Source organism: Larus michahellis, chromosome Z (genome assembly GCF_964199755.1).
Source record: "Larus michahellis chromosome Z, bLarMic1.1, whole genome shotgun sequence".
NCBI lineage: Eukaryota > Metazoa > Chordata > Aves > Charadriiformes > Laridae > Larus > Larus michahellis.
The window spans coordinates 17,834,359-17,861,235 of NC_133930.1; the positions used below are offsets into that span (position 1 = coordinate 17,834,359).

Sequence of the window (26,877 nt, forward strand, 5' to 3'; positions counted from 1 at the left end):
TGCAGCTGAATTAAATTTGATTTACTACCTGCAAGTTTCACTGCTAATTATATCTTCCATTGATCTGAACATAGAATTTGTTATGCTGGGTCCAGAAGACAATAACTTTAATGGGATTGTGCCATGATTATTACATAGGAAAGATAGATTTTGATAATGAAAATGTGTTATAATCTCCTATGAAATATGTGGATTTCATTTCAAAGATAACTTCCTGAATAACTGGTTTGTTGTGGGACATAGGGGCCTTTAAAAGAGCTGTAAGGTTATAGCTCTAACTTCTACTTCAGCAGTTAGTTGTCTTTTTGATCAATGAGCTTGTGTGTAAATAGGAGTAAGATGTCTGTTTGGTATTGGAAAATTAGTGCTACGTACAATTGCTTATTTTTTTAATGTTGTGCTGCGTTTGTCACTAGTGAAATACGTAAGGACAGGTGACACTTAAAAATTTTTACATATGTGTGGTCTTGCTTGATTTGCACAAGATTTTGATCGTTCTCCAACTTGGTCTTCTCCTTTTTTTTTAAGGTCGCCAAGTTATCCTCCACCTGGCTGTGGTAAAAATAAATCAAAACTGAAGTCAGAACAGGATGGCATCTCCAAAACTCACAAGCTACTGAGAAGGACTTGCTCTAGCACAGTCAAGGCGGAGGATATGTGTGCCACAAAATCTCACAGAACCTTTGGCCGCTCGTTGTCGAGTGACCCGAGGGCTGAACAGACAATGGCTATTAAATCGCACAAACTGTTGAACCGATCTTGCTCTGCAGCCGTCAAGCAGGAGGAGTGCATCACTTTAAAGCCCCATAAGCTGTTAAGTAGGTCGTGTTCTGGGGATCCTCGATGTGAGCACAACAGCACCTTGAAGCCCCACAAACTTTTAAGCAGGTCCTACTCCAGTAATCTTAGAATGGAAGAATTGGATGGATTGAAGAATCACAAGTTACTCAGCAAGACTTACTCCAATGCCCCTAAATCATCCAAAATGGAGCCTTTCAAGGAGTCCACCATAGCAGAGAGCAGGAGGCTCTCTCTTACCTCAGGGCTTATTGGTATCTTAACACCATCATCATCATCACCTTCACAAGCTGCTGTGCGTAATATTTTTTTTTATTCTGCTCATTTTCCTCCTATTATTTTCCAAACATGCTGTTAGCTTGTTATGCAAAGGCATGAATACTTAGAACATGTGTTAGTGGATATATTGGATATATTGAGCGTATTGGAAGACAAGAGCAACGGAGTCAGCTTTTTAAGGAGGATGTAAGCAACTATTCATGCACATATATTTAAGTTATAAAACCAAAATTTACTTAGGTCAAGACAGAGATTTTATGTGTCACGTTGAATACAGCTCAGTGTACCTGCTGGCCATGGGAAAAGTTCAGTCACCCACTTCCTTCCCTGCCTCCTTTCTTGCTGCAGGAAGAAGGGAGAGTGTGCGCTTCTGCGCTGCAGAATGGGCTTTGTCACACAGGTCTTTTCTCATTTCAGTTTGCTTTGTGGGGGAAGCAACCGTCCATTGGCTTGATTGGGTGCCAGGTCACCTCTCCTTCTGGTCTTTGCATCTGTGGTCATCATCACAGGGGAAGGGACGCAGTCATGATTCAGCTCACCTCTTGTGCACTTGTGCTTTGTGAAAGGTTCAACCTTCAAACGTGCTGGTGGCAGCCAGAGGTCGGGGAAGGAATTAGGTCCATACTGCCCCCCTTTCTTTCCCCAGAGACACGATCGATTGGGAAAACAAAGGGTAGCACATATTCTTAAAATTAAGAAAGAGCGCTCAAAATTAATTCTTCTGCCTCTTAAAAGATGGCTTTTATACTTTAGAGGAAAGAGTGAGTCTGTCTGAGCTCTTTCAAGGCACCTGTCTGTTTTCTCTGTTAAATCTGTGGAGGGGCACTTAGGAGACGGCCCTCTCCACTCCCTTAGCCTGGTGGTACCTTGATGTTCTCAGCAAGAAAACGCTGATTCTCACTTGAAATGCCATACATATATTCAAAACAGTGTATTCTGCATAATGAAATTACATTGAGTGTGCTATGTCTCATGGTGAATTAGTTTAATAAGCTGTGAGCAATACTCATCAGATCTAAAAGCAGTGATATACAAAAATGATGTAAGATAATTTATATACATGCTGTGTGGTTGGTTCCTGTAACGTGCACAGCAATATTAATTTAAGGTGAGCCGACAGAATTCTTACATGTCACAGTTGAGAGATGCATTTTTTTCTGAATCAGCAGAGGATGTTTTAACATAGCAAGACTTTTCTCTCCGGAAGTTAGAAGGAAAAGTCCCATTTTTTGGGGGGGTTGATTTTGATAAGATAATGAAAAGTTGACCAAGTGGTTTCATTACTGATGTTATCAGCTGATATGGAAAAAATGCAAACCCTGCTTGGCAGTCTTTAAAAAATACCAGTAATTTATTGCTAGAATGCATGTACTTTGAAGGAAGATCATCACACACATGGTCAGGTGCAGTTTGACTGATGTTAGCGGAAGGAAATCAACAGTCCATCTTACATGCAGGCATCAGATATATGGGTAGCCTGGGTGCCTAACTGCAATTTGAAGTCAAATGGAATATGGAAGCAATGAATTGGGACCCTAACTTCTCCTCAGTTCTCAGCTAAAGTATTTCAATCTGATACATGAATACAATTAGGAGGATTGTTTCTCAGGAGAAAAAAAGGGAAAAGTTTCCAATTAAGCAGAGAAATGAAAGGAAATAAGCCTATAAACAAAACAAACAAAAAAAAAGCTGTAAATGGAGGTGATCTGACTCTTGTTCAAAACAAGGATTGATCGGGATAGGTGTTAGCCTAGAGGGAATTTTGTACCTTACTGGCTCCTGTAATGGAAATTCCTTCTAATTTATGTTGCTGTTGTGTTGAAAGAGTAAGGCAGAAATAATTTGAGTGGGATCTGAGCATGGAGATCTGTTAGCATGGTGCTTATGGAAGTGAGATGTCAGTAAATATAAAAGGAAAAGATTTTCAGCCGTTCTGAGAGTTACATTAGTCTTTCAAGCCTAAGCAGGTAGCCCATATTTGGATAGACAATCCGCAGTTAAAATGTAATGGGAGTTACCAAATGCGGGTTTATTAGAATAGAGTGAAGGCACTGGTGTTTCCATTTGAGAGTAGAGTTTTTGGGTTGCTGAGATGCAAAACCTCATCAGATTTAAGGACTAAGAAGAAATGCTAAAAATATGCCCCACACTTAGGAAACAGTAAAAGGATTGGTTAGTTGTAATGGCTGGCTTATGCAAATGAGAGTTCTTTTTAGATGCAAATATTGGTTAATTAAAATATTTGCATGCAAAAAATACAAATGTTTTATCATTTCCTTTTAATTAGTCTACCAACACTGAAGTTGCCTCAACTTTTTCCTTGCAGCAAAATTATGGTGCAAAATGCATTCCAGTACGAGACCGTGGCTTTCTTGTGCAGGTAGGGTGTCATATCTTACCCATTTATAAAACACTGTGGAACTTGAGCTGACTGTTAATTATTTTTAAGCAGATGTTGTTATTCTCATTTTCATTGTTCTCAGACTATTGAATTTGCTGAGCAGCGGATACCAGTATTGAACGAATACTGTGTAGTTTGTGACGAACCCCATGTGTTCCAGAATGGCCCTATGCTGAGGGTAAGTGGTGTGCTTGCTGGGGTAAACAATGCATTTTCTGATGCCTTAAATAGCAATGGACCATACAAACCTGTTACAAAATTATTGAATTATTATTTCAGATGTGTTCTGTCCTAATATTCTTTTAAGATGCAACAGTGTAACGCATATTAACTAGATGTTGCTGTAAATTTGAAATAAAACGTACTGCAAGCAAGGAGGTGGAAATCAGGCTCGTATAATATGATAGAAACATAAACGGGGGGATGTATTTCACTGAACACTATTGTTCTACAGTAGTGACAACCAGATAAGATAGAGGAAGTGCATTAGAGTGCTTTCCTGGTCCTCTGGCATTCTTTTAAAAGCTCAGGGTCACCTCAGTCCTTGAGCTCTTATCAAGCCATGACCAGCATATTCAGATAGACTGGTGTTAATGCCACAAGGCTGTGAAGTTCTTCTGATCTTCTTTTGCTCACTGGAATGAGCCATCCTCTGTAATGTGATAAAAAAGGCATCAGGAAGAGATGCTCAGTGTCGTGTCTGATCTAGCAGTGACCTCGTCCAGGGCCACTGTTGTGGTTCAGTATGCCCAAAGTCTGGCCAGTGAAGCAGCTCTTCCTTCCTTTCATTCCTGTGCAATGGGGAACCAGGAGTTTTGCATGCTGAAAGTTGTACCCTCACATGCTGCTGGTGGATGCATAGAGTGAAAAAGAGTAAGGTTGGTCATGAGAGACACGCTCTGCCTGGAACTACTGGATCAGTACAGCTTTGTGAAAGAGTATATTAGGAGCATAAGATTCTTACCTTTAGGACTGATCTTGCAGTTTAGAATCCTTGTTTCACCTGTCCTGAATGCTATGGAAACCTGAGTAATCTTAAAAGATTAAAGCCATGGAAAACTGTTTAATAGCAGTGTGTGAATGGTCTGACACCTGCCAATTTCTCCACAGTGTGGTGAGCAACTATACATAAGCTGAAGCAGGCATCATCTGTCATAGTTCCATGGAACTAAATTCAGGAAGGTTCTTGCTTACATAGTAAAAGGCACCTCAGCGTCATCTCCCTTGACAATGGCACCGTGGTCAGGCATTGTGACTGCAAGCAGGGTATGCAAATAGGCTGCTAATAGGATTTGCAAAAGCATCTGCATATTCAGTTAACACCATTTTAAGTCATCATTAAACCTCTGTACTTTTGAAAATCCAGTCAGGTGGGGTTTTGCCTCTTCATATCTACCTTTTAAAAGCATGGTTTTCTGCCAGATTTATCAGCAACCAAACCCTGATTAGAAGCCTGTAAAAAAAGGCATCAGTTCCTTGTTGTTCATCTTTGAATGCACTGCTATGCATATTACCAGTGACAGGATGAGATAAGATGAAGTGAGTAATGTTTGGATAGTGAGTAAAGTTTGGGTAATATAATTATTTGAATTATTGGGTTTTATCTATTGTCCATAGAACAAAGCAAACAGTAGGATTTATTCCTGTTCACATGACGAACTATTAAAAGAAAACAGAATGGAAAGCCATTTGCTCTAAATAAAAAAATCTTAGTTCTTCTTGCTTTCCCACCTTGGAGATTAAAACCCTCAGAATTACTTTTCTCTGTCTTCAGCTTAAAGACGGGTCATTTTTGCTATCTGTTTGAGAGCTTGTCAGCGCTTCAAAACAGAGGAGAGTGCAGACATGTATTCTACTAAGCATATATTCGTCAGTGCCTTTGCGAGCAGCATAAGCTAGCAAGCTTTGCAAAAATGAAAGGGTGTCCTTACATAACCCTGGGAGAAGGAGATAGCGGGAAGAAATCTAGCATGCTCTGCGTATGCTTGAATGACTCAATAACCAATATAGAGCCATTAATGAGTTTGCAGTTCTGTAGAAGGTGAGAAAAGATCTCAGTTTGAATAGAGCAAGAGCTTGCCAAAAGGTCTTAAGGAAATTTATCCTTAACTCTACTGAGAGCTCTGGCAGAGGCAGCCTAAAGTAGTCAACTGTAGGGTTTATTTATGTGCGTCAGCTGCACACACACGTACACATACACTTACATACATATATATAATGTATCTAAAGAGAATAAATCATAGAATCATAGAATCTTCATGGTTGGAAAGGACCTTTGAGAACATTGAGTACAACCATACACAGACACAAAAAAACAAACCCCTACAATCTCTGCCACTAGAGCATGCTCTGAATCGCCAAAATCGCCAAATCTATACGTTTCTTAAATACCTCTAGGGATGGTGACCCAACCACCTCCCTGGGCAGGCTGTTCCAGTGCCTGACCACTCTTTCAGTAAAGTAATTCTTCCTAATATCTAATCTAGACCTCCCCTGCCACAACTTCACACCATTTCCTCTGGTCCTGTCATTATTCACCTGGGAGAAGAGGCCAACACCCACCTCTCTACACCCTCCTTTCAGGTGCTTGTAGAGGGCAATGAGGTCTCTTCTCCAGCCTCCTCTTCTCCAACCTAAACATGCCCAGCTCCCTCAGCCTCTCCTCATATGACCTGGTCTCCAGACCCCTCACCAGCCTGGCAGCTCTCCTCTGGACACGCTCCAGCACTTCAATGTCCCTCTTGTACAGAGGGGCCCAGAACTGAACATGGTACTTGAGGTGAGACCTCACCAGTGCTGAGTACAGAGGCACAATCACTTCCCTGCTCCTGCTGGCCACGCTATTCCGGATACAAGCCAGAATGCTGTTGGCCTTCTTGGCCACCTGGGCACACTGCATAAAAAATGACCCAACTGAAAGAGCGCTATATGTTTAATACTGCTGCCACAGCGGATCTCAGAAATACAGTACTTTATTAAGCAGAATGCAAGGGGCTTTCGTTTAAGGCAAGGCTACATGCAATCTGGCCTTATGTCACTTATTGGATCCCTTATGTAGCGTCCCTGGCCGTCATAAAGGGATTTAGAGCACTTGTACTTTTGATACCGCAGTAACTTCACCAGGTTTCATAATGATCAGAACCTTACTACAGTCTGCTTATATTTTTAGATTCTGTGTCTAGATCCCATTTTCTACAGATGTCTGCATCTCAAAGGCATTACTTAGCTCTGTCTGTAGCTGGTTGTATCACAAGAGATGCCACAGACTAAATCACTCTGGATGCTTCACCAGTCTCTTCCTTTAAAGACTAGCTCCCACACACAGATGCACACAGGGTCCTTTCTGGGTGTGTGCATCCTTAATGATGAGTTTCCCTTCTACCATTTGGGCCTTTTTTCCAACAACAAAGAAGGCATATGAAGTTACTGCTTGAGAAATTATTTTAAAGTGTAATTCGGCTTGATTTTCTGGTATTTAATGGGAGTTTTACGCAATTGCAAGGAACCAGTAAAGAATTTGATTTTGTATTGCCATCACATAATAATTACATTCTTTTAATACTGTAAACTCTCATATTTGAGTGTAATTTTTTGTGCTGGTTATTAATGACTTGCATAATTCAGATGTCTCATCCTGAGGACAACTGAATATAGCAAGTGAAACTGAGAGATAAACTTTTTTCTTTCTGCAGATTTACTCTACAGGCTATGTTTTTATCTTAGTTATAAAGTATCTTTAAATCAGTCTCTCTCAGCACAAGCTTCCTTCTCATTATTGTGTTTCTTTTTCCTAGATAACTTTTTCTGGGAGGTGTTCTGTTTTTAATATCTATTTCAATTTACTTTGCTTTCTTAAAATCTTGACATCTTCTTTCCCATAAGATAAGAGTAACTTGATGACAAGAAGATGCGTCTTTTTATATAGCGTAATTTAGACACTAGATCCACATGGCAGACACGCCATTGTATGCAAGAAGTCTGTTGCAGAGCAGCTGCATAAGACAATTGCGTATGTTTGCCTTTATGCTCTTACAGTGGACACCTGTCTTGCTCCAGAGCCCATGGTACTAATCTAATAATGCAAATTTTCAGGGATCCTGTTGTACACAGGAATCTTTGGATTTTTTTAGGCTATCTTGGTCACCTATTGAGGGTAAATAAAGAGGCTACCGTAGTGACTTACTGAAGATAAATAAGGACAAAATTCTTTGATTTCTCTTGGGAATTTCTTTACAGAGCAAAGTATGGATCTTTCAGAACAACCAGTTTTCTTTTGAGCTCCAAAAGTTCCCTGAAGTACAGAAGACCAGAATTACAGATACAGTTACAGTTCCTGTGTGTATTCCACAAGTGTGTGTGTAGATAAAAACACATTAGGTAGATGGGGTAACTTCGAAATACTCACAAACCTAATGCTGTCACAAGGAACTGCAGCTGTATTACTGTGAAGGGGAAGTGCAGAGGTTCTCTGGAATGGAAGAAGTCCTAGAGAAGTACTATAATGCATCATGAAGCTGTAACACTCTTGTTTTAAAGGTCCGTGGTCCATTGCTTCATTCCATCCTCTTTTTAAAAAAAAAACAGTGAAAAATGCAATGCTTTCCTGTACATAGTCACACCTTTCCCATATGGGATGAGGTTACATGTAATTTCTCATCATAGCATGTTCCTTTAGTATTTACTTCAAGAGCACAGTGAGATCTAATGATTATTTACGGTGCACCCAAAGTTATAAAAGCTAAATTGGATGTTTAGAAATACACACTTAAATAGAAAGCCACCGAAAACTCCAAATTCCCTGGAATCACTGCATGGCATGATTTGCAGTCTTTCTGCAAAGCACAGGGAAAATTCAGTGAATGCATAGAGCCTAAGAAGAAGAACTATTATTCAACTTCTTGCATAACATAGACCATACTATTTCATGGGTTATTCCTAATAGTGATCTGAATCCTACCTATTTCACTCTTCATAGAAGAATTAAGAAACAGCTTTGAAATCATCACCAGGGGTTGGGACTGCAGCCTTTACATCCAAACAGCTCCCTTATCCATGTAAAGAATCACAGTGCATCCTCCTGCAAGGCGACCTGTGCTGCTCGGCTCTCAGGAGCTCTGTCATCAGTCTCTTGTGAAGTAGCTCTTTGCTCAGCTTCGAAAACCAGTGGGAAGTACAAGGTCAGACATAGGTTTTGTGGTGAGGAGAGAGATATGTCAGACCTCGTAAACCTACTGAAAGCAGTAAGGGTCTGCTCATTTGAATCGTTAGCCTCCTGTTTAATGTCTTCGAATTGTCCTCAATAGAGAAGTTGTTTAGATGAGTGAGATGTGGACTACTATTTGCTTGTAGTTAATGGTTAGATTTTAATTGTTTCAAAAACATATTTTGAAATGCTTTTTTTCTGACATTTTCCAACAGTGTATAATTCCCATATGTGTTGTTATAATAGATAAATAGACTATCCTGATTTCTGTCAAAATACCATGTTAGACTAAACATTAGGATTAAACTTAGGAAATTTTAACGACTTCCATGAAGTCAATTCCAAAGTACTGAGATATTCTCCCACAGGGCAGGTATCTCTAGTGAGAAGCCCCTGAAACCAGAGGTTGTTTCATCCACTGTCTTTCACTGGCTTTTGAAAAACTCCCAAGGATGGAGACTCCACAACCTCTCCAGGCAACCTGTTCCAATGCTTGATAAAGCTTTAGAGAAAGCTAATTTTAGCTTTCTCTAAAAGTTCAGATAAAGTTTAGATAAAACCAGACCTCTCTGAGAGAATAAAAGCACTAACTGACCTCCAAAGGTACTTCTCAACCATATGATTTTGTTCATCTAGCTAAAAAATGTATTTTCCAAAGCAGATATAATAATGTACTAAAGAAAGTTCAGCGTTATTTGGTTCTATATTAGAAGGCTATTAACTTCTTTTTAATGCCATATGATATTCTTTCTGCTACTCTAGAGCTGATAATAATATTCTAGGGAAGGACTAAGTTACATTTTAATAATGCAACAGTTTTGCTGCTATAATAGTAGAGAGATACCTTGGTTTAGGAATTCAGCATGTACTTTTGTTACAAACATTTAAATATAACGAGATCATGAATCATTAACAAAAGTTATTATATTTAAGGATCTGATTAAAAGAAGTATAATAAAAGTATATTATCATGTATTATCTTATTCAAAGCATGGAGGAAAGCAAATGTCACTCCTCTTTACAAGAAGGGTGAGAAGCGGAGGACCCAGAGAATAACAGGCTGGTCACCCTCACCTCAATCCCTGGGAAGGTGATGGAGCATCTAAGCATGGAAACCATTTCCAGGCACACTAAGGACAGGAAAATCATCAGGAGTAGTCAGCATGACTTCACCAAGGGGAAGTCATGCTTGAGCAACCTGATAAATTTCTGTGATGACATGACCAGTCTGGTAGATGAGGGGAAAGCTATGAATATTGTCTACCTGGACATCAGGAAGGCCTTTAGCACTGTTTGTCATAAGTTCCTCATAGAACAGCTGTTGATGCTGGGCTGGTTGAGGAGATAGAGAGGTAAAGTGAAAACTGGCTGAATGGCCAGGCCCAGAGGGTGATGATCAGCGGCACAAAGTCTAGTTGGAGGCCAGTAACTAGTGCTGTACCCCAGGGGTCAATATTGGGTCCAGTCCTGTTTAATCATCTGAATGATGGTGCAGAGTGTACCCTTAGTGAATTTGCAGATGATACAAAACTGGGATACGTGGGCAATACTCCATAGCGATGCGGTGCCATTCAGAGGGACCTCGACAGGCTAGAGAAATGCATTGACAGGAGTCTCATGGAGTTCAAGGAGAAGCACGAAGTCCTGCACCTAGGGAAGAACAACCCCAAGCATCAATATATGCTAGGGACTGCCTAGCTGGAAAGCAGCTTGGCAGAAGGGGATCTGGGGGTCCTGGTGGACACCAAGTTGAACATGAGCCAGCAATGTGCCCTTGTGGCAAGGAAGGTTAATGGTACCCTGGTCTGCATTAATCGGTAGAATTGCCAGCAGGTGGAGGTGTATGATCCTTCCCCTCTACCCAGGTCTGGTGAGGCCACACTTGGAGTACCGTGTCTGGTTCTGGGCTCCCCCATACAAGAGAGAGATGGAGCTACTGGAGAGAGTCCAGCCACTAAGATGATTATGGACTGGAGCATCTCCCTTAGGAGGAAAGGTTGAGACAGCTGGGACTGTTCAGGATGGTAAAGAGAAGACTCAGGCAGGATCTTATTAATGTCTGTAATTACCTGAAGGAAGGGTGCAAAAGGGATGGAGACAGGCTCTTTCCAGTGGTGCCCATGACAGGACAAGAGGCAATGGGCATAAACTGAAACACGGGAGGTTCCCTCTGAACATCAGAAAACACTTTCTACCTTTTTCATTTTTTCTGAGGGTGACTGACCATGGGAGCGGGTTGCCCAGAGAGGTTGTGGAGTCTATATCCATAGAGACATTCAAAAGCCATCTGGACACAGTGCCGGGCAACTGGCTCTGGGAGAGCCTGCTTGAGCAGATGACCTACAGAGATCCCTTGCAACCTTAATCATTCTGTAATTCTGTGATCATATTCAGCTTTTACATAGTATAATCTGTGTGACTAATGTCTATCTTACTGTCTATGCCTTCCTGAATTCCTCATTTACAAATACTAAAGCCATTGCTAAACTAGCATCACTGAATGGGTTTTAAAGACCTTTAAAATCCAGAAAATTATACAGGACAAAAAAATCTCAGAATATATTCAATAAGGTGACAAAAAAACCCTCTCTGTATCAATAATTTTTCTTTCAGTCAAGAGATCTTTTTAGAGTGCCATCTTGTGTTGAAACCTCAGACTAAAGCCTTTTTAGAACAAAAGCAGGAAATAGTAAAAAAACTCAGCAAAACTAAATATTGAAGCTAGTATCTTTGAAATTTGTACTCTGGTATAGACATCTCTGATGTTTAAAGTTTTCCCCATAAAATATGAATAGTAAAATACTGTAAAACAGTATTTGAAATATCATTTGTTTGTATTTAGCTGTAAAAAATAAGTACAGTTTGGTCATTCTGATGTATCTGTTCTTGTATTAGTAAGCTTATATTTTTAGAAAGTTTTTCATCCCAAAGTGCTCAGTCATGATTTATTCAATATGGGTGAAATCTTGGCCTTGCTATGTTCCTGTTGACTTGAAGAGGTCTTCAGTTTCTCTGTCATTTGAATATAAGATTCTTAGTCACCACTGAAACACAGTAGCATTGATGTTCCAGAAACAGTACACCACTTAGGGTTGGGAGGTTTTTGGAATAGAATAAACATCATTGAACTGTGAATAAAAGTGTAGGTGTGCAAATATGTTTAGCCAGACTGGAGTTTAGCCAAGATGCTTGAGGAATAACGCCGTGATTCTTCTTATCATTTCTCCACAATATAGGCTGGTTTTATCTCTTTATGAAAAAAGACTCTCCGGTTATAACCAGTACTTTGGTAGAATGGTTTTCAATCACTTTATTTTTTAATGAGAGAGAAAAATGGCTGCAGTATAGCTTTTCTTGTCACCAAGAGCTTACCCATATGCACCTTGCCCAGCTAGCACTCCATAGTGCTTGTCTATTTGCCATCTATTTATATATGTGGGAAGTAAAAATAAATTTAAAAAGTGTGTATAAGCTGTCCAAGAACGCAGAAAAAAGGGAAAGCAGAAATAAAATCTGGAACAGCCAAAACAAAACCAAATGGAACAAGTGACATTTTTCACTTAGCCTCAGTCTACTCTCATCTTTCTAAAGGTTTTACCTGCTCACCACTGAGGTATCGCCTGTGCCTTTCAGCAACATATTCCACATATCACATGAATATTGTGAGATTATTCAGAGAGTTTACCTTGTAGATTTATAGTGAGATAGGGTATTAAATAAATTATTCCTACTCTCTGACAGTCTGTATACCAATATAGAGCTTATTGTAGCTTGACTTCATTGGGCTTATAGCATAGAACAGACAGAACAGACTCTTCCAGTTGGAAGAGACATACAACAATCATCTAGTCCAACGGCCTGACCAATCCAGGGCTGACCAAAGGTTAAAGTATCTCGTTAATGCCATTGTCCAAACACCTCTTTAACACTGGCAGGCATGGGGCATCGACTACCTCTGTAGGAAACCTGTTGCAGTGTTTGACCACCTTCTTGGTAAAGAAATGCTTCCTAACGTCCCATCTAACCCACCCCTGGTGCAGTTTGAACCCATTCCCACGTATCCTATCACTGGATCCCAGGGAGAAGAGCTCAGCACTCCCTCTCCCCATCCCCTCCTCAGGAAGCTGTAGAGAGCAATGAGGTCACCCCTCAGTCTCTTTTCCACACTAGACAAACCCAAAGTCCCAAGCTGCTCCTCATAGGACAGCCCTTTCACCAGCTTTGTTGCCCTCCTCTGGATGTGTCCAAGGACCTTCACACCCTTCTTAAATTGTGGGGCCCAGAGCTGCACACAATATTCAACACGAGGCCATACCAATGCTGAATACAGCAGGATAATCACCTCTTTTGATAGGCCGGTCATGCCGTGTTTGATGCACTGCAAGATACGGTTCACCCGCTTGGCTGCCAGGGCTCGCTGCTGACTCACGTGGAGCCTGCTGCCAACCAGCACTCCCAGATCCCTTTCTGCAGAGCTGGTGTGCATCCATTCCTCTCCCAAATTATACTTCTGCCCAGCCTTACTTGGTCCCAGGTGCAGAATCCGGAATTTCGACTTGTTAAATTTCATCCCATTGCTCAATGCTCCAATCTGTCTAGATCCCTCTGCAAGGCCTCCTGTCCCTCAAGAGAGTAACCAGCACCTCCCAGTTTGGTATCATCAGCAGACTTGCTAATGGCGCATTCAACTTCTCCCTCCAGATTGTTGATAAAGATATTGAACAGACCTGCCCCTAGAACTGAACCCTGAGGAACACCACCAGCCAGATGTGGCCCATGTAGCCCCATTCACTACAACCTTTTGAGCTCCGCCCTTAGGCCAGTTCTTCACCCCGTGCACCATGAACCCTCTCAGCCCACAGCTGGACAACTTGTCCAGAAGGATGCTGTGAGAGACAATATCAAAAGCCTTACTAAAATCCAGAAAAACTACATCTGTCACCTTCCCTTCATCCACTAGGTGGGTGGGATATCCTTATCATAGAAGGGTGTCACATTAGTTAAATGGGGCTTTCCCTTTGTGAACCCATCTTGACTCAGCCTGATGATTGCATTGTTCTTTAAATCCTTTTCATTAGTAGCCAGTATGATCTTCTCCGTAATTTTCCAGGAAATGAGGTTGGACTAACAGGTTTGCAGTTCCCTGAAATAGTTTGACTTAATTTGAAAAATCAGGACACAGGTGTACTTCTTGGTAATTATTTCATTTTAAAGCAATTCCTAAATCAGTGTTAGTGGGTACATACTTAATTTGAATAAGTTTTTTTTTTTAAATATATGTTTTAGTATAAAGCAAAAAGGGTTGTTAAAATACAAAGCTGAATTTTAATTTTAATGAATCTTAGGTTTTTTTAATCCACTATGAGCTAGTGCTGGATGCTTCACTCAGAAGTATAAACCATGGCAGAGTAGGCAGAGGTGCATTAAACTTGCCATTCAAAATAATACTGATAATTAATAATTAAAAATTGCTTAAATTCTGAAGCATAATGAACCTTATGTTACAGTTAAAGGTAATTCTGCATTATTTCAGTAACAATTTAAGTAAATACAGAAATCATACAGTTTTGACTCAAATATTTACCCTGTAATTCTGTGGGAGTGTGTTCTAAAGCACACATTACCTACAAATTTTTATTTTATCAATTTTTAATTGAATTGATGTGGCAATACTGTCATACTCTAGGAAAACGTAAAAGCTTTAAACTCATAAACGTGCTTTGCTCTAGTTCTCTTACAGAGAATGAGAATTTTACATACGATGTTTAAGCAGCACTGGTAGAAAGTATACAAGTGCCTCATCGGTGCCTGGCTTCCAGGTACCACTTTTACCTGTGTGTCAGATACGTAGATGCAACTGAAGGCTTCTGTAGCATTTGTTAATTCATCTGAAAGCGTGGATTAGAGATGTGAGCTATGAGAGAGCTGGAAGAGGTCCTTTCCTACAGCTCTGCATTCTGTTTCAGAATTAGTAATGTTATTCTCACTACTCCAGATATAACTGATCCTTAGGTAATACAGACTCAGGTGGTAGAGAATTAGCAACCAATCTTATTTTGCCTTTTCTTACAAATATAGCTGACATATCTAAAAATGCATAACTGACACAAACTGTAATAAACCTTAAAATCTTGAAAGCTCACTTGCAAAAGAATCCTATACCTACCAGACTTGTTTCCTCTGTCCCTACTCTCTCACCTGCTCCTTCCTTCCTTCCTTCCTTCCTTCTTTCCTTCCTTCCTTCCTCCCTTCCTTCTTCTTTCTTCTGTTTCTTGCTCTTTCTCTCTCTCTCTGTATTTGTCTATCCACATTTTCAATGTTATTGCTGCTGTGTTATATGCTCATTCTTCTGGTGAGTGTAATGAAGAGGAAGAGAGAAGTTCCTCATATGGAAAAACTAACAATTACCATGGTTGAAAGCAGGAAACGGAACAGAGATTTGAAGTTACATTTCATCTCCATGCCTGTTGCTTTTGTTAGGAGAAGTGAGATGGTCGCTAATGGTTTCACCTTTACCATTTGTTACATTTGCTGTAAGTCATACTATGAGCCTTCCCTGAGCTTCTCCTTTTAGATCAAGAGTTTTCAGGTGTGTCAGTCATGTTGCAGCCTCATTAGTGTCGGTATGACATCCCTCAGGATACAGGAAGGGGTGTCACATTGCTCTTTGGAGCACAGCTGCAGCACACGTTAGAAAGTAGCAAGATAGATCAATATTGGCTATGAAAGTTCAGCTTTTTCAAGTTGAATAAATGTCTGGAAAATATTTTAAGTAGTGTATGAGTCCAGGAACCATAATATATCATAGTAACTAGGTGATTTGCCTGTCTGCCATGCACAGTCACTGCTGTGAGAAGTGACACTTGTAACATGTGGAAACCCTCATTGAGCCCATTTTCATCACAGCAGCAGTCGGGTAGGTGCTACTGCACACGCAAAGAATGGTGGTCACTAAAGGAAAAGTCCAAAAACCTCAAAAGCTCAAAAAATGCTTTCTGCTTCTGTCAGTGCCTTCTGCTTCCACACGCTTGCAGTCTCAAGTTAACGGCCCAGCTCTTATTTTCTTCTGGCTTTTCCCCACTGGAATAATTATCCTTCTAAATAGTCTTTCAGCACCAATGATCTTCACTTAGCTAATAGTTTTGTGGAATTCAATGGCTTTATGTTAATTTTCTCTTTTCAAGTGAAAAATAAAGTACATGTGAGATCGCTAGCGGCTGCTTTTGTTGAAGAGAAGTTACAGCTGCCCTCTTCAGGTAGTGGAGAACAAAGTTGCCCAGCTAGTCAGCCCTGCATGCCTTCAAGGAGATGGTTGTAATCTGCAAAATTCTGTGTGCACGTTAAGATGAGGTTCACATTCAGAAATATATACTTAAGTGTATAAGCAGTATTTTGTCATGTATTTTCCATTTGAAAACAGTGGAAACTAATAATCTAATAGAAGTACCTCAGTGGACATGGATCCATATCAGTAAGAACTTGTCTATACTTTCATGTACGTACGCAAAAGTTCACAGAAAGTTCAGCTAGCTGAATAGTACTTGTACTTCAACCAAAACAAGAGTATCCCAAAGTGACATTGGAACAACGTGGCTTTTGTAAGTGTGTTAGTGTTGTGGTTCATGTTTGTTTACTGTGGCTAGGGACATTTCTCATATTTATGATACAGAGTCAGAACAAGACTGTTCCTGTCCCAAGGGCTCACATCCTATTACAAGAGAAGACACAAGCGGACGCCATAAAGGGAAACACACTGGCAGTATGCAAAACATTAGCAGCAGTATAAGAGCAGCCTTGAATCCCAGTTTTCCCATAAAGCTTGTGATTTTCCTAAGGCTCTGTCTTCTAGAATTGATTTATTAACTTAGTTTTTGTATGTTTTCATTGGTTCTAGCATGCACAACTGCAGACAAACAAGAATATGGAGACGTGACACTGAATAGATAAGTCACCATCGTGTGACAAACAAAAGCCCTCCAAATGCTTGCTTCTTAGTTGTAAGCCAATCTCTTCATTTTGGAGGGAAAGAAAGGAATTTAAATGGTTGAACCTAACTAATGACTGCAGTAGAAGACAGTGAAATGGTGATACCAACATCTCTTGAAACACTTTACTAACACTTGTGGGAAATTTAAGTTAAAGGCTTCTGATTTGATTAAATTGGGATAAATTTCAGAAACAGGATCCAAAAGTGCTCTTAAAATGGCTGCATTTTGGGTTAGAAAGCATCCAAGGTGTATATGTGAAGGCAGGCTATTGAAGTGTCTGTATAGCTACAGGGATTGGGTTATTTTCCCCATTAGACTGCAGAGTCAAACTATTCAGTGGGCATAAAGCTTCATCAAATACATAAAATCAGAATAATTGTATAGACCCTAACAGTAATGCCTGTTCCTCTTCAGAGCTCAAATTTTGCTGTCCTGCGTCTCCTTATATCTACAGTTTTCTATCCTTAAGATCTTAGCCCTGGTGTCCACCTGAGAGAAGAAAGGCCTTTCAAATGTCAAACATAAGTAAAATGACCATTTTCCTAACTTCCCCCTTCAGACGCTCAGACATTTCTGGGATCATAACACAGAGGCGGGGGGGGGGAGAAAAAGAAAAAGGAAAAAAAAAAAGAAAAAGAAAAAAAAGCAAAGATGACAAATCCTGTGTTCTCTTTGCCATCTTTAAGTCTCAGGATAACTTACTTTGTTGAGGTTGTAAACAAAATGTCAAAAATAAGCATTTTCTTAACACTTTTCTTCATGGCAAGCATGGCTAAACTTAGATTGCTCTGCTATATCTGCTCTAATAAGGGAGTCTGTGTATAGGGTTGATTATGATAGTCAAAGTGGTGGTGCCACCATGTTTCCCGCCTAAGCAAATGATTTAACCGCCTTCTAAATGTGGAAAACCTAAGAATAATGACAATAGTAAATACTTTTTGTCTCGCGTGCCATGGCACAGCAAATTGGATCATGTTAGGCTTCGTCTGCTGCCTAATGCAATGTAACATAGCAGATAAAATAAGTCAAATGAGTGACACTCTATTAGACTTGAAAGATGATAGCTCTTGTAAAGCAACTGATGTGAGAATATGTCAATGAAGTAGATTTCAGATGTTTATTGAAGTCTTGAGTCTTTGAAACTCAGCAAATGCATATTTTAAGAGCTATGAAACAAGTGACTACAAATACAGCAGTATGCCTATTACTGACAAAGCTGTTGCTTGAAACAGAATTCAGCTAAATGTTATGTTTTCTTTGTGTGCTCAATTCATTTTTTCATTTCTGCAACTGCTTCCTAGAGACATTGGCTTGAACTTCAAAGCATACTGCTACAAATGCTTTAGTGATTGTCATTGTAGCTAAGACTCAGAATTTTACTTACAAAAGTTCAGTAGTCCCTACCAAAGATCATTTTAAGTTTCAGTTAGCTAGGATTTAATAATGCGGATTCAAAGAAATGGTATCCAAAAAATATTTTTGGTTTTTTTCAACATTGTAACAAAAAGTTATTTTTATTCAGGTCAATTTTAAGGAACATTTTAATTTAATAAGGGACATTCTTTCTTGTATTTCTGCCAACTGTTTATCATTTTGAATGCTTATAACAATTCACTGTGTGATTCATTACTTGAGCCTTTAAAAAGTTGATCTGCTAATTATCTTTCAATAAATAAGCATGGAGTTGCAGTAAGGCTTGTAACCAATAAGGAAGCCTATGAAGTCATGCCTATTCTCATTACGTAAAGCTGTGTTCTTTTTTGTTTCTGTTTTATTTGCTATATGAAGGCAGAATGCTCAACTCCCACTCAATATGCAGTTTAAATAAGTTTTTTTTATTTGATCATTGTGATGGCATTGTGAATTAAATTTTTCAAAAATATAGGCAAAAAATGGTTCAAGAGCAAGTTTTTTTACTTATTTTTTTATATCTGAAAAAAGGGTGGAAGCACCTTTATTTATTAAAATAACATATGGCATCCACAAATATGGTGTTTATTTTATAAAAATATAATGCATTTTCCTAAAGTTTACAAATAAATTGTTAAATTAGTTAAAAAATAAATTAAAAGTGCTTCTTCAGTAAATTTATTTTCTAGATCAGATTTTTCGTTGTTTTCTCAACAGCAGAATAACAAGCTCTGAAGAATGAACCTGCATTTACGAAGGGGGTGTGGCCCCATTAGTTTCTGGATTTATCCTCCATTAATTTTTAATTATGTAGGAGGTTTTCAGAGTCTGGTAGCATACTGTTAAGGACATTTGGGTACTATGCTGGTAATTTTGGTTTTGTAATCTACTTGGATTCCCTTCAAGTTTGGCTTCTGTGAGTACTTATGAGTTTTAGAGTTCTTCACGCTTCTTCTGCAGATTATTAAAATACTTCTCTAATGTATCCTCCTCAATAATTTACATGTACTTACAATTTGAAATTAATGTTGCCGTTAATATCTGAAGAAAAAAATTAACACTCAATGAGCTTGGGTTTTGTTGTAGGTATTACCTGATAAAACCAACAAGCCAAAACTGGAAATAAAATATAATTAACTTTCTTTCTCTGTTTAGCCCACTGTTTGTGAACGGGAGCTCTGTGTATTTGCTTTCCAAACATTAGGAGTGATGAACGAAGCTGCTGATGAAATTGCAACTGGGGCTCAGGTAGAATTATCTAAAGTTTATTTCTTGTCTGATTTGCTATACTCAGTCTTCTCAGTGTCTTCTACTATTTATTTTGATTTGTATTCCCCATGTGAGTGCTCTTTGGTAAGTATTATTTATTTGTCCACTCTTACAGCTGTAAATACACTGCTTTATGCATGGCACTTTCAAACAGTAATGAGGTGCTGCCATTGTTTTGCTACCATGTAATTAGAGTAACCCTGTTTTCTTGTTCTGTTTTATTCAATTAGGTCACCTGGGTTGTTAATAAAGACAGCCATTGTCATTTGGAGATAATTCCCATTTATTTTCACCTAATGAGCCATTACTACTCTGGTGCAATTAATAAGCTACTTCCTGTTCATGGTGTTGGGATGCAGCTATCCACTGAGCATCTGTTGTTTTGATCATTAAATAACAGTGGGAAAGTCCTTACTCATGTCGCTACATAGTTTTTTCTCTCTCTTCTCAAGGATCAGGAATTTAATATAAGCTTGCGTTCTGACTCTAAGCTCAGTTATTCATGTAGTTATAATATCATTGTTTTCTTTCCTAATTTTGTATGTACCTCAAATCAAAGTATTTTAAACTATGTTTCCAAATCACCCTTCAACCTTAGATTAAAGTAAGTACAAAAGTTGAAAGGTATTATGTTTAAGATCCTTTTAAGATCTTAAGTTAAAAGTTTACACATCTTACAGAAAAGTGCATTCCTCTCTGATTTCCTACATATATGTCACTCACTGTGCATTTATGTAGTAAGCAACATGGTTTTTTTGGAAGAGCAAGTGTTCAGTTCAGTTAACTTTAGCTAGCATTAGTGAGTCTAGCAACTGGAAAGAAGCTATTCGACTAAGTGCCTGAATACCCACCATGGGCATATCCTCAAAGGAAGAAACTTGCAGTAATGTACATCAGCTTCCTCACTTGAGAATACAATTGCAGGATCTGAACATCAGCTCTTCCTGTGATGTCTGAAGAACGTTAGATGGCTGTATTTGCAACGTCTAAGATACCAAATGCTGTGATACCTGTGTAAGCTTGTCAGAAATGGAGTGAGGTGTCCTGATGAAGTCCCACCTCTTCCTCAGCCTGAAGTCCTCTGAAGACCTCAGCTATTTGTTTCTGGGGAGCTAGAATTTTATTTTTTTTAATTCAGGCACTTACATGGTACATTACACGTACATTTAAAATCACAGAATCATAGAACAGTTTGGGTTGGAAGGGATCTTTAAAGGTCATCTAGTCCAGTGCTCTGCAATGAACAGGGACGTCTTCACCTAGATCAGGTTACTCAGAGCCCCGTCCATCCTGACCTTGAACGTTTACAGGAATGGGACATTTACCCCCTCTCTGGGCAACATCTTCTAGTGCTTCACCACCCTCGTTGTAAAAGATTTCTTCTTTAGATCTAGTCTGAATCTGCCCTCTTTTAGTTTAAAACCATTACCCCTTGTCGTGTCACAACAGGCCCTGCTAAAAAGTTTGTTCCTGTCTTTCCTGTAGATCCCCTTTAAGTACTGAAAGGCTTCAATAAAGTCTCCCTGGAGCCTTCTTTTCTCCAGGCTGAACAACCCCAACTGTCTCAAGCCATTCTTTGTAGGAGAGGTTCTCTATCCCTCTGATGACTTTTGTGGCCCTTCTCTGGACTCGCTCCAACAGGTCCATGTCTTTCCTATGCTGGAGACTCCAAAGCTGGACACATTACTCCAGGCAGAGTCTCACCAGAGCAGAGGGTCAGAATCACCTCCATTGACCTGCTTCTTTTGATGCAGATCAGGATACAGTTGGCTTTCTGTGCTGCAAGCATGCATTTTTGCCTCATGTCCAGCTTTTCATCCACCAGTACCCTCAAGTCTTTCTGCGCAGGGCTACTCTCAATCCCTTCATCCCGCAGCCTGGATTGATACTGGGGGTTGCCCTGACCCAGGTGCAGGAGCTTGCACTTGGCCATGTTGACATGAGGTTCACACAGGCCCACTTCTCAAGCTTGGCCAGATCTCTCTGGATGGCAGCCTGTCCCTCAGGCATGTCAACTGCACCACTCAGCTTAGCGTTATCTGCACACTTGCTGAGGGTGCACTTGATCCCACTGTCTATGCCACTGATGAAGATTTTGAACACTACTGATCCCATTATGGACCTCTGAGGGACAGCACTTGTCACTGATCTCTGGACATTGAGCCATTGACCCCTACCCTCTGGATGCGGCCATCCAACCAGTTCATCATCCACTGAGCAATCCCCCCATCAAGTCTGTATCTCTCCAATTTAGAGAGAAGGATATGTGTCAAAGGCCTTACAGAAGTCCAGATGGACGACATCTGTAGTTCTTCCCTTGTCCACTGATGTAGTCACTCCATCATAGAAGGCCATGAGGTTGGTCAGGTAGGACTTGCCCTTAGTGAAGCCGTGATGGCCGTTTTGAATCAATTCTGTGTCCTCCATGTGCCTTAGCATAGCTTCTAGGAGGATCTGTTCCATGATCTTCCCAGGCACAGAGGTGAGGCTGACACGTCAGTTCTTCCCAGAGTCCTCCTTTCTACCATGTGTAAAAAAGGGTGCAATGTTCCTCTTTTTCCAGTCACCAGGACTTCACCTGACTGCCATGACTTTTCAACTATCATGGAGAGTGGCTTTGGCAACTACATCAGCCAGTTCCCTCAGGACTCTGGGATGCATCTCGTCAGGTCCCATAGATTTCTGTATGTTCAGGTTCCTCAGGTGGTCGCGAACATGATCTTTTCTTACAGTGGCAGATCTTCTTTGCTCCCCCAGTCCCTGCCTTGTAGTCCATCCACTCGAGAGGTGTGGAAGAGAGATTGCCAGTGAAGACTAAGGCAAAAAAGTTGTTTAGTACCTCAGCCTTCTCCTCGCTTGTTGTCACAAGTTTGCCAACAGTCTTGCTCATCAGGGGCTGTATGCTTTTTTTGACCTTCTTTTTCTGGCTGACATACCTGTAGAAGCCCTTAATAATCCTTGCGTCCCTTGCCAAGTTCAGCTCCAGCTGCGCCTTTGCCTTCCTGACCCCATCTCTACATAACCAGGCAGTGTCCCTGTACTCTTCCCAGGACACCTGTCCCTGCTTCCACTCCATGTGCATTTCCTTCTTGCTCTTAAGTTTGACCAGCAGGCCTCAACTCAACCATGCTGGTCTCTTGCCTTCCTTTCCTGATTTCTTACACCTGGGGACTGAGAGATCTTGTACTTTTTGGAAAGCATCCTTAAAGATCTGCCAGCTCTGTTCTGCTCCCGCATCCTGGAGGGCAGTTTCCCAGGGAGTCCTGTTGACTAACTCCTTGAAGAGCTGGAAGTCTGCTTTTCCAAACTCAGGAAAAATTAGGTACAAACTTAGATGGTACATTACATTTAGATTGTATATTAGGTACAAACAAGTAGCTCTCACTTCTCTTTTTAAATACATCTGACAGAAGAGGTGGTCCTAGTTAGCTCTCAGTCTGTGTTTTATGTAGGTATCACTGTTGCAGGCACGTGCAAATCTGCAGAGCTTTGCTGTAGAGTACTGAAGTGATTACAAGCTTAACGGTGCTTAAGTTGGATAAGAGGTTTGGTCAATTGCCCCATTGGACCTAGGTGACTAAATTTTGCTATGTTCCACTTTAGTGATAGAATCGCATCTATCTCACTACATCCGATCTGGTTGAGCTCCCTTCCTGTTTGCAGAAAGAATTCAGCACTTCTAGGGTTTGATTCATCTGAGCTATTTTTGACATTAGTTTAGGATAGTGTGAATCACAGCATAGACTATCAGCACAGTGTTTATTTTCTCCATTGATTATAAAGAGAGCCTAGGCTGACTAGTAAGAGGTAGGTGTTCGCATTGTGAATCACTACATTTTGTCAGGTGAAGCTTCCTCCAAATCATTTTGTGTAGTGAAGGAGTCTAAATATAGGTTCCCATTATTAGAAATCACATCCTGTTTTTTCCTGCTATGCTTTCCGCTAGTTTCCTAAGGTATACACCCCTACTTTGTCACTCACAATATTCTGATGGTTCTTCCTTAATGAGAAGCGATTGTACTTTATAAAACTTTCAAGCACAAACTTACCTTGGCTTATTTTAGTTATGTAGTCAAAATGCCTGAAAGTTAAAGGCCTGATTTGTTGATAGTCCAGACTCCCTGTGGAGAGTCTCTGGAGAGGGAGAGGCACTGTCTGAGAGACTGATGTCATAGGAGGGAATTGTCGTCAGAAAGTGTCATCTTCTCCTTCTTGAAAATATTTTAATCCTTACTTATGTACTTCAGTACCTACTGTTAAGGAAGAGGAGTTCAGGCCCAGGTATAAGGACATTTACTAGATCCACAGTACTTTCTATTATCAAGGAACACATACGCAAGTTTGTATTATAATGTTTGTATTAAACTTGCCTCCCAGTTTAAGTTGCCCTATGTTCCATCAGCTCAAAACAATGATCTTAGGGGAAACCGAGCATTTAACTAAGCCTAATGTGTGCACTTTTCCCCCATGTCAGAGCAATATGCAGGTATCATGGTAAGAAACAAAATCGGAGTCAACAGGCAGTGTAAAGGAGGGCTTTCGGATGATGTTCTAAGAGGAATTGTGCCAATTTTTAGACAAAGTCCATCATGCAAATCATAAAGACAACTTTGAGTCACTGCACTAAGAGATCTGAGGGCTCAAACAGCTCTTCCCTAGTAGTGTTTTGCAACTGGAGACTATGAAGTGTTTCTGAGAAGCAGAGTGTATGAACTTCGGCTCAATTTCATGGTAATACATTTACATGGTTGCAGGCCTGTTGCCTGACCTGGCTGTGTCTCCTTTGCAAATGCTAATGCAGGTGCCCTATTTCGAAGCATTCATCACACTTGGAGGTATTATGAACTGGAAAGTAATCAGAGCACCATGGAGGAAGGGATCATCATTTAAATAACTTCATTTTTCAATATATGTGAGATATTTAGTAACTGGAACTAACAGAGTATTTTTAAACTGATGGAGAAGATTGTTCATACATGCTAAAGGAGCAGAGGAGGAGAATGGCAACAGCATGACTCACTGCAGCGCAGTTCGTTTTCCCTTTCATCATGATTCTTATTTTCATTCTGCTTCTCTAAAGGGCCATCTTTTTTTTCTTCCTCCAAATGGTCAGACACAATGGCAAATACATAAAAACTTCTAGAACAGCTTGAGCTGTGAGATGAGATTTGATTCGTCTGGAGTTGTGGGAGGAACCAGGGGTGCCTACTAAGTACGACTCATCTCAGCTTTTCCTTTCTTTCATCGAAAAGTCTGTTTTCAGACAGGAATGTTTTCAGGAGGCACAGAAAAGACAGGGGGAAATGAGCTAATTTGCAGCTACATTTTTATGTAGCTACTTTGAATTTCATTTTGAACTGGATTTAGTTTTCACATCTGCCTTCTCTCTGGTTTGTGATTGCTGTATTCTATTTTTAATCTCTGAATTACAAATTTTGAAACAGTTATACAGAAATCTGTTGCTAAGTTGTATATCACAGAATATTAGAATCATAGAATTGCCTAGGTTGGAAGGGACCTTTCAGATCATCTAGTCCAACCATCAACCTAACACTGACAAAAACCATCACTAAACCGTATCACTAAGTACTACGTCTACACGTCTTTTAAATACTTTCAGGGATGACGATTCTGCCAGTTCCATGGGCAGCCTGTTCCAATGCTTGATAATCCTTTCAGTGTAAAAATTCTTCCTGATATCCAGTCTAAACCTCTCCCCTGGTGCAACTTGAGGCCATTTCCACTTGTCCTATCACCTGTTACTTGGGAGAAGAGACCGACCCCCCCTCGCTACACCCTCCTTTCAGGTAGCTGTAGAGAGCAATAAGGTCTCCCCTCAGCCTCCTTTTCTCCAGGCTGAACCCCAGTTCCCTCAGCTGCTCCTCATAAGGCTTGTTCTCCAGACCTCTCACCAGCTTTCGTTGCTCTTCTCTGGACACGCTCCAGCACCTCAGTGTCTTTCCTGTAGTGAGGGGCCCAAAACGGAACACAGTACTCTGGTGAGGCCTCACCAGTGCCGAGTACAGGGGCACACATGTGCCTGTGTGTGCATATGTGAATATATACCTGTGTACACATTACATGCATGATCTTACAGTGAAGTCTTGTAAATCATAGATATTCAAAGCCACTTTGTAGTTTTGTACAACAGGATGGAAGGAAGAGGATCTCCCAGTGTGAGCCGTGCAGATGACTGTTAAATCACTGCCCTGTTCTGTCTTTTAACAGAAGCAATATTTACAGGTGTTTCTATGATTACAGTCTTCAGGGGAACAGCAGGCAGTGGTACAGATTCACAAACTTCTTCGTTCTTGAGCGACATTTTTCACTGGCATTCTACTGTACAGAAATACATAGGTCCAGCATGATTTAATTTCCCTAGAGAATTAATTCAATCCAAGAATTAGCTTATATGCGTAAGAGAAAGCAGGGCTGCAAGCAATGTATTTGACGTGATGATACATTTCAGACCAGGTACTGGTGCTACTTATGCGCATGGAATAATGTACCAGGGCTGAATCTGAAGCCTCTTGAGATCAGTGGGAAAATTTCAGTCCTAAACTGTGTCCTGTGGATAACACGGTTTGGGTTATATAAATAACAATGAAATAGGGTATTACTATAATGTGCAAAAAAAGCAAACTGGAAGATACAGTATGAAAGTACATATATTGAATAAATATTTTTCTTTATCCCTAGGTGGTTGATCTGTTAGTATCCATGTGTCGGTCTGCATTAGAGTCACCTAGGAAAGTTGTCATTTTTGAGCCATATCCTTCTGTAGTTGATCCTAATGATCCTCAGATGCTGGCCTTTAACCCCAGGGTAAGTAGCTGCCCTTCATTATGTCATAGTTTGGTTTTAGTCATGCATGAGATTTCAAAGCAAAGCCTTCTTCTGGAGGAGTCTCCTTTACTCTAAAAGATACATCTCTAGACTATAGCACAAACATGTGACTATTTTCAGAACTTTGTAGCTTTTTTAATTGTCGCTGAGAAGGTATTTGTGTATAAACTAGAAGTTGTGTTCAAAGTTATGTTGAAACCAATAAATTCTTTTAGGGTACAAGTTCTAGATGCAAAATTTTATATTCTTAGCGTCTTTCTCTCAGTGTACATTGGACACAAAGATAAAGATGGCCTTTGGGAGGTGTAGACCATGTAAACTGGGGGATTTCCAGTCTATCTTTTTATTCTTAAAGTGGTTATTGCTGTCATCTCATTTTCTCTTTGCAAGCAATTATGTCCTTAAATATAATCTTATCAAATATTGACACAATAGTTTAGTTTTGTACAAGCATCAATTTTGAGATAAAGAATTGTCTTTGCACTACTTGCTTCTCAGCCTGGAAGTACCACCTCTCAGGGAAGCCCTCGAGAGGCCGCGAACTATTGCACATTACATCTCACTTGAGCCATCCCCAAGGGCACACATGAGAACTTTGGATGTCCTGTATTGGGATGCATTTCACATTTTCCGAACAAAGGCCAGTTAGCAGTGATTCTTCCTCTGGAAGGGGCAAGCATGTA

At 40.2% G+C, this 26,877-nt stretch overlaps 1 protein-coding gene across 1 annotated transcript in view; it reads left to right on the forward strand.

Annotated features, from left to right (window-relative positions):
• PARP8 (poly(ADP-ribose) polymerase family member 8) overlaps positions 1-26,877 on the forward strand; it is a 118,102-nt gene that overhangs the window by 79,359 nt on the left and 11,866 nt on the right. The window contains exons 12-16 of the mRNA XM_074569774.1: positions 529-1,093; positions 3,404-3,457; positions 3,561-3,656; positions 19,235-19,327; positions 26,048-26,173. Coding sequence (XP_074425875.1) covers positions 529-1,093; positions 3,404-3,457; positions 3,561-3,656; positions 19,235-19,327; positions 26,048-26,173 — 934 coding nt within the window. The remainder of the gene's footprint in view (positions 1-528; positions 1,094-3,403; positions 3,458-3,560; positions 3,657-19,234; positions 19,328-26,047; positions 26,174-26,877) is intronic.